General features: G+C 29.0%; 1 protein-coding gene across 6 annotated transcripts in view; it reads right to left on the bottom strand.

Annotated features, from left to right (window-relative positions):
* Positions 1-1,683: 1,683 nt before the first annotated feature.
* LOC143069212 (uncharacterized) overlaps positions 1,684-9,007 on the bottom strand; it is a 96,697-nt gene continuing 89,373 nt past the window's right edge. For all 6 annotated transcript variants that reach the window (XM_076243737.1, XM_076243740.1, XM_076243739.1 and 3 more), the window contains one exon: positions 1,684-7,211. In XM_076243737.1, coding sequence (XP_076099852.1) covers positions 7,089-7,211 — 123 coding nt within the window. In that variant the 3' untranslated portion in view covers positions 1,684-7,088. The remainder of the gene's footprint in view (positions 7,212-9,007) is intronic.

Raw genomic sequence — 9,007 nt, 5'->3', positions numbered from 1 at the left:
TCTTTTTTAGCTCACCTGTCCCGAAGGGACAAGTGAGCTTATGCCATCACTTGGCGTCCGTCGTCGTCCGTCGTCTCGTCGTAAACTATTTCAAGAATCTTCTCCTCTGAAACTACTGGGCCAAATACTTTCAAACTTTAACTGAATGTTCCTTAGGGTATCTAATTTATAAATTGTATCCGAAGTTTTGATCTATCAACAAACATGGTCGCCATTGCTAAAAATAGAACATAGGGGTCAAATGCAGTTTTTGGCTTATAACTCAAAAACCAAAGCATTTAGAGCAAATCTGACATGGGGTAATGTTGTTTATCAGGTCAAGATCTATCTGCCCTGAAATTTTCAGATGAACCAGACAACCCGTTGTTGGGTTGCTGCCCCTGAATTGGTAATTTTAAGGAAATTTTGCTGTTTTTGGTTATTATCTTGAATATTATTATAGATAGAGATAAACTGTAAATGGGAATAATGTTCAGCAAAGTAAGATTTACAAATAAGTCAACATGACGGAAATGGTCAGTTGACCCCTTTAGGAGTTATTGCCCTTTATAGTCAATTTTTAACCATTTTTCGTAAATCTTAGTAATCTTTTACAAAAATCTTCTCCTTTGAAACTACTGGGCCAAATACTTCCAAACTTTAACTGAATGTTCCTTAGGGTATTTAGTTTGTAAATTGTATCCGAAGTTATGATCTATCAACAAACATGGTCGCCATTGCTAAAAATAGAACATAGGGGTCAAATGCAGTTTTTGGCTTATAACTCAAAAACCAAAGCATTTAGAGCAAATCTGACGTGGGTAATATTGTTTATCAGGTCAAGATCTATCTGCCCTGAAATTTTCAGATGAATCAGACAACCTGTTGTTGGGTTGCTGCCCCTGAATTGATAATTTTAAGGAAATTTTGCTGTTTTTGTTTATTATCTTGAATATAATTATAGATAGAAATAAACTGTATACAGCAATAATGTTCAGCAAAGTAAGATCTTCAATTAAGTCAATTTGACCAAAATTGTCAATTGACCCCTTAAGGAGTTATTGCCCTTTAAAGACTTTTTTCACAATTTGTTCATCATGTTGACTTACTTTAAAAAATCTTCTCCTTTGAAACTGGGGTATCAATTTCAGCCAAACTTAGGCTAAATGAGTTTCAGAGTATCTAGTATAAATTTTATATTTTATTTCCTTGTATGTCAAGAAACATAGCTCCTTCCTATGGCTAAAATAGAACATAGGAGAAAATGATTATTTTTTTTTGGCTTTTGAAGAAAATAGGACGATCCAAAAACATTTAAATAAATTGAAAAGCCAAAATAATCATTGATGAGAGATTTAACCAAAAGAATTAAGGTGAGCGATTCAGGCTCTTGAGAGCCTCTTGTTTTTTTATACTACCCATGAAAATTAATTAATTTACAGTATGACATTTAATCATATACTGATGAGCTAAAGGTAACTAACAGTTAACTTGGTACCTTCACACAGATGAGAATTGTGGAGCAGGATCTGCTTACCCTTCTGGAGCACCTGAGATCATTCCCAGTTTTTAGTGAGGTTTGTGTTGCTCAGTTTTTAGTTTTCTATGTTGTGTCAGTTTATTTTCGATTTATGAGTTTAACTGTTCCTCTGGTATCTGTTGCCCCTCTTTTATGTCTTTTGGTCAAATAAATGTAAGAAAAACTTGAGGGTACATAAAATATTTTTATTAATTGTGCAAGGAAAAACTGAATTTTTGTCTTCAGCTTTATAACTATCATCAATAAAAAAAAGTACATGCACAATATTATGTCCCATTGGTTAATAGTCTTGACAACAGAACAGTCAGAAATTATTTTAGCAAGGGAGTTAATAACATTGTATAAAGGGAGCAACGATTGCAATTATAAGGAAAGGCAGACATTTAAAACAATTCCATGATCACAAACAAATCTATCAATATATAAAAAAAAAAATGGATGTGCTTGTAGCAACAACAAAAAAAAATAAAGAAGAAGAATAAAAAAGTTTTGTAAATTTTGTGAAAAAAAAATGTGTTCTTGTAAAACCAATTTCTCACCCAACTGCATAAAAATGAAATAGTTGCTCCCTACAGTTCTGCAACAATTCAATGTTTTAAAAAACTTTTAAAAACTGTTTTAATAAGTTGATTGATTTAAAATTAGTTGCTTAACAACCAGCATATACTTCTTAACTCATTTTATATCTTGAAAGGAAAATGTATGCTGAACACAAACTAGAAAAAAAAATCAAAACACACTGGTTGATAAAAGATATCTATATATGTAGAATGTTGTTTATATATCTTTCCAAGGAATGGAACAATAGGATTTTTGTTTTTTTAATGCATCAACATAATTAATCATAGGTTACTGGAGTTTTAATTCAAATTTCAATAAAAATACTGAGATATGGGAGATAACTCAATGTGTATTCCACATATGATATACTTTTCAGTAGTACCAATTATCCATTTGTAAAATGCATGCATATGCTTATGCTCCATACAGATATTGAAAAAATTAAACAAACCACATCAATTTGATATATTCAATCTAGATCTCTTAAAAATCAAATACACTCCCTGTGTGAAGTAGAAAGTATGACCTGAGATAAAACATATATATGTGAAAAAAATTGACTGTCTGCAAGTCTCATTTTTTTGGCTAATTGTAAAATTGTAATGTGCCACAGTCAAAACTTAGCCAAACTTGGAATAAGAATATGATAGTTTAAAAAAACACAGATATTTGAGATCTAAATACACGTCATTCTGAGTACACCACAATTCTTGCCGAGAATGGGAACAAAAATGAGACACTGTTGTACAATGGGTATATTGACACATCATCAGTCAGCTGGGCTGGGTAAAAAAATGTACATATTGACATTTCAAAACAATACAATTCTTGTATTGAAAGAATTGTATGTATAATGAAAACAATTTAAAATGTTCTATGATATAATGCATCACTCATGTCGTCAAAATATACAATTCTAAAATGACAAATTGTCACATGTAAAAAATGCAAAAAACAAAATGCACTTGAACGGAAATGCATGTATTACATAATAATCCATGTAATTCATAATTATTGTACTACAACAGTATGCATGGCTCCTGTAAAAAAAGTCTGACTCATGAACGTGTAAAGTTGACACAACTTCAATGGACAAAACAATTATTGTTTTAGTAATACATGTACATGTAAATCAATAGAAATCTACATTGATACCTTGAGTCAGGTAATTTTGCTCGTCCTGCTATGTGTTCATTTCTTTACCATAATTTTAATTCAAATTAACAGATTAACCCGACAACCAAAATTACCAGCCAGCTATACAAATAACTTTTTATTAGAGGGTAAAGACAATATTATCAAAAGATCAAGAGAAATAAAAAGTAAATTTTCCTCATATGTTCAAAGTTGCACCAGTACTTTTTTACAAATATTTCCAAGGTGAAAATACAATTTGAAAGTTACATTGATCATCAAAAGATATGTACATAAATGCCTGATGCTTATGAAAAAAATCATTTAGAAAATGCAAAAAATCTGATATGTACTCCAGAGATTTTTATAGGTCATAAAAAAATATTTATACACCATTTTTTTTTTTTATGCAATGAAAACCTTATATGTATGTTAGATTTAAAATCAACATTTTTAAACAAAACTTAATTCTAAGGAGTCAAAATTTTAATGCTGCTTTGTGTGGTCATGTTTTGTTTTCTTCCAGGTATAGGGTGATTTATGTTTTGGCTCTGTGGTGCACCATTCAAAGTTGCTATGAAGGAGAATTTTGAAAAATTATCATGAAGCTTAATGTTAATAGTTATCAAAAGTAACAGGATTATAATTTAGTACGCCAGACAGGCGTTTCGTCAACATTTGACTCATCAGTGATGCTCATATCAAAACCCTCTATTGTTTTAACTCAGAAAGTTAACTTTCATGTAAATTTTGACAATTTTACGCAAAAAAAATATACTTTTTTAATCAAAGTGCACCCTGATAAAAATAAGGGCGAGTGATGATGATAACAAATTTCTTTCTTAACATTTTTTATATGCAAAACATTTCCCCCAATCAAAGGGAGAATGTATGCCCTCTACACCTCACCTAAAACTTTGTAATATGTAATTGTTTCTTAGCATGGTAGTTTATTTTGGTAGGAATGAACATTATTATATAGATATAAAATGCTGGAATGATTATAAATTATGAAGAATGGTTATGAATGAAACAATGGTTTGAATTTATTTACAATTCAACAATATTTACAATTCTTAAAATAAATTAATTTCATCTGAAAATTTTCATCAACTTTTCTCTCCTGATCATAGAGTTTGTACAAATATAATATTAAATAAGATGTTGAGAGTTAACTCCCTTTGGATTTTATAACTGAGAGTTATCTCCCTTCTGATTTAAAGCTAAATTTTGCAAAAAAAATATTAATAGCATTCAAGTGTTTTAGCTTAAAACAACTGTCATCATTTGAAAGTTCATTTTATAACTTATTGTAACAGCATATAAACCAAGAAGCATATGTTAATTTTCATGGAAATGATGAATTGCATTTAAAGATTGCAGAAGAAATTGCTATCAAAAGTATAACAGCTTTATTCATTTTTTCATATACGGCCAAAGTCCCTGCTCAATAACTTTGCTGTAAAAAGCTTTTTCGAATGCTCTTTCAACAATAATACTATTATAGAAAAAGGTAAACACATGGATGGTTTATGCTATAAATGTTAATAACAATATACTTAGTCTTTTCTTTAAGGGGGCTGAGGTTTGTTCAGGAGGAGATAACTCTTAATCAGTTATGCATTTGAAAAAGTCAAGCTTCATCAATGCATTTTAAACAATTACCCGAAACAGATTGGAAATAATCTGTGTAACACAGAAGCTTAAAATATATTAATGAAAGTGGTAGACACAAACGTAATGATGATTTTAAGAGTTATTTCCCTTAACCTATGACTACCTCCCTACTTTACCATAGAAATAAGCATAACAAAACAATCCACTTTTTCTTATTGCTATATTTATCATATTTCTATAAACAAATTCATAATTCAAGCATGTACAGCTGGGAAAAGCATGAGCTTAAGACAATTCATAAGTCCTTAAATAAACTGACCTAGCCATAATAGTAAATACAACACTGTCAACATGATTAAAACTGGAAAATTTAAGATATGAACCTCAGGTGTTGATGATGTTTTCATTTTAAGATCAACCAAGAAAATTCAGCAACAGTGTCACAATAGAACATAGGGTTCAATGACATCAAACCAGCAAAAATTCGCTCCTGAGGTCAACATCAATTAAATCAATGTTGTAAACATAAAGATGGTTGATATCAAAGAGAAAAAGTAAAAGTACCTAGATTTAAAAAAAAATGTTTTTATAATTTTACCATTGAACTGTAAGTTTTTTTTTTATTATTAAAAAAAAGAACCTCTTAGATTCCATACATCTTTTTAAATCTAATTTAAAATTTACAGCAGAAACCCTTCATGTTCGCCAATATTCTTGCAAGAAAAAAAGTAGTTAATTCAAAAATTTTCAAGGTGACTTTGTTGTAATTTTTTTGTACAGAGATATTAAAATTGTTGGAAAAATTACAATTCAAGGAAAATCTTACACTCTATATTTAGATTTATTAATCTTAAGGAGTCTGCCAGCATCAATACACTGTGTAGCTTGAGTTTGATCTTTTTTTTTGAATTTTTTCTTTCTTTTATTCACCAAAGAGAAATCATCACTATTCCTTTCTTTCTTTTATTCACCAAAGAGAAATCTTCACTAAATTCATATTGATTTACTAAAGCCATTTTGATTCTTACTTCCTGGATTTGTCGCACACATTTCTAAAAATAAGAAATTACAAAAGAAACATATCCGTACCTAATATTATCCAATTAGTTTGTCCACTCGTACAAAAAGTAGTCAATTGATTTTATGCTCAAATTTATCATTAAGTGGCAACAACAAAAGCAGCACCAGCTGCCTTTGAGCAAAAAGCTTAAGAAAAATCCTGTCAAACAATGCTCGTAATAGCATCGGAAGAAAATTCACTTTATACCGTTAATGAATGACTGGACGAATACAGCATGAATGCTTATTATAACCACAGGCGATGTTATATATATACATATAAAAACATTTCTACTGGACAGATAACACAAAGATGTTTCACATTTTGTATAACCATACATTAATCAAAACATGAACATTCTAAAAATATACTTGCTTTTTAAGCATGCTTAGTTTTCATTCACAGAAATCAAGGACATAATGACACTCTTATCTTTACACTTGTTAGATGAATTAAAAAAAAAATATGTTGTCTAAGTTTAAAGACATTTAAGTTCTAAGAAAAAAACTTGTCCAAATTTAAAGACATTAGTTCTTAGTCAACAATGTTGCACTGCCAATGCAGTTTGCACACTTAAAAGCAAAATTTTTACGATTTTATTGTAATTATTGTGAAAAAAATCAAAGCTTTCATTTTAAATTTTGATAGCATAAGTTCTTAATGCAGCATTTCCTAAATTTTGCAATAATTGATCTTGCCTGTGTGACCTAACAATATACAATAATAAATGCAATGAAATAACATGTTGTTTAAATAAAATGCAATGCAATAACATGTTATTCAATTAATTGATATGATAGAATAAATTTTAAAAAATCAGAATTTTTATTTGTTTACCAATACTGCATACAAACAATTTTAGGTTTGATATGAATGAAGTTTCAATGTTTATAATATGTATACAATATCGTGCAAACTGTTTTAAAAGGATTCTGACTTTTCAATAAAAATATACAGATGCATTCTGGTATACCAGAGGGAGACAACTCTTTGATATGTAACTTTTTAAAATTTCCATGACAACAAACTTTCAGTTTAAGTTACAAGCATTTTGATGACTCCATTTTCAATTCCATTTCATTTCACTGTGGAATAAAAACTATATTGTTATTCTTTTGATGTTCATTTTAAGTTCTAACAATCCTTTTTTTGGAAGAACATCAATTTAAGTCTTTGTAACCATAGTTACTGATAACATCAATGGTCTCTATTGTCTTCTGCTAAATTGTCTCTTGATGATGATCGTCCAATTTCTTGTACTATTTCTTGATGTTCATCAAGCATTTTTTCAAGCTCTTTCTTTCTGTGTTCTGCGTCTTCCTGAAAGATTAAAAAAATAACTTTTGAATGAAATGAAAATACTCCTATATTTTCACAGGAAAAGGGATAGATAGTAACAATCACAAATTAGAAACAAACCATTTAACCCATTATTTTTACATCACTATGATATGTCCTGAAAACTATACAAATAAAATTAAATGCATGTCAACTGGATATTATAAATAAATGTTTATGTATTCTCTTTTTAAAGAGTTATATGAAAAAAGAATTTTCATGATTGCAGTTTCATCATTTAATCAGTAGTTAGCAAGATGGATACCAAAGTGGTTAGTACTACAGTAGTATTTTCTTCGTTTAAAGGTACAGTGTATTGATAAACGCAGAAAACTCTGGTCTAAATTTTGCATTTGAATTTTTTTTTTAATTACAAATGTATCAGAATTAATATTATTACCAATCAAAATGTCAATTTTAAGAATATTTTTCATCTTATTCATAATATCATTATTAATAAACCAAAAGAAGATGATTATTTTTTTTTTTTTACTATAAATGACAATGACTCGTCTAAAATTTATATCTACAAACAATACAATTTGAACTATAATCATTCCAAGCAATTTGAGCTAGTACAATTAACCCTGATACAATACATGAAAAATTTTCCTCCATTGAACAATAATTGCAGCTAAGGTTCATTGAATAAAGAAATCAAACAGTGTGGATACTACAGAATCACGACAGTCAAATAAGAAGCCTTCCTTCCACGGTAAAAGATCCTGTGATCTGTCGAGTTACTACATAAAAATCAATTTAAGTTGAATTAACTACTCGCTTCCTACCAAAATAATAACAAGTATTTCTAGTAAATCAATGCTCTTATCATCCTATGACTGTTTTTCCGTTATTTTTATTTAAGTACATTATGTCATGAAATTGAAATAACTTTCGGTTAAAAATTTCATGACAAACGTGGGCTGACTGTCCATAAAATTCCATACTGTTGCACATAAAAGACTTTAATTGGAGATGGCTTCTAGATATTATTTTCTAATATAGGAACAAGATACTTCATAGACATACGCTTATAATAACGCTTCAAGCCAGAGAAATATCACATTACTAGAAAAATAAGAATGCAGTAATTCATCATTGATTAAGTATTATTTTATTGACTTGAATACAGTGTAGTATAAATGATGACAAAATTAAACAATAATATATTTTTATTTTATAAGAGTGGACATATACTGAAATATTTCGCCTGATCATGATTGAATTTATGTTGAAAGTGTTTTTAAGATAATTTTTTTTAACAATTCATTACCAATAGTCTACGAAAATGAAACCTAGGTAAGATGAATCCTGCTAGACAGACATGAATACCTTTCATTCATTCCATATACACCAACTAACAGGCTATCATTTGAACTTGGAATTATTATCAATTATGGAATTTACATAGTTTCTTGGTTTGAAATTTTTTCAATAAATTCCATGTTTATTCTATACTTTAATGTTCTGTGCTGTACACAACACTTTCTATTACAAAGAAGATAGTACATTTTCAATAGAATGTACTGTGCCGCGCACAACACTATCTATACAAAATACATTGTATGGAAAGTGTTATGAACAGCTCAAAACATTATAATGGTGAATAAACATGGAATCTATTAAAAATTTCAAGCACAAGAAATTATGCAAATTCCATAATTAAAAATAATTCCAAGTTCAAATAATAGCCTGTTAACTATAGTTTACTTTCTTCTAACATACCTTGAATCACAAAATGTTAAGCTTCAACACTGTAACATGAAAATGAGGTCAAT

Source organism: Mytilus galloprovincialis, chromosome 3 (assembly GCF_965363235.1).
Source record: "Mytilus galloprovincialis chromosome 3, xbMytGall1.hap1.1, whole genome shotgun sequence".
NCBI lineage: Eukaryota > Metazoa > Mollusca > Bivalvia > Mytilida > Mytilidae > Mytilus > Mytilus galloprovincialis.
This window is presented reverse-complemented; position numbering and strand designations above follow the sequence as displayed.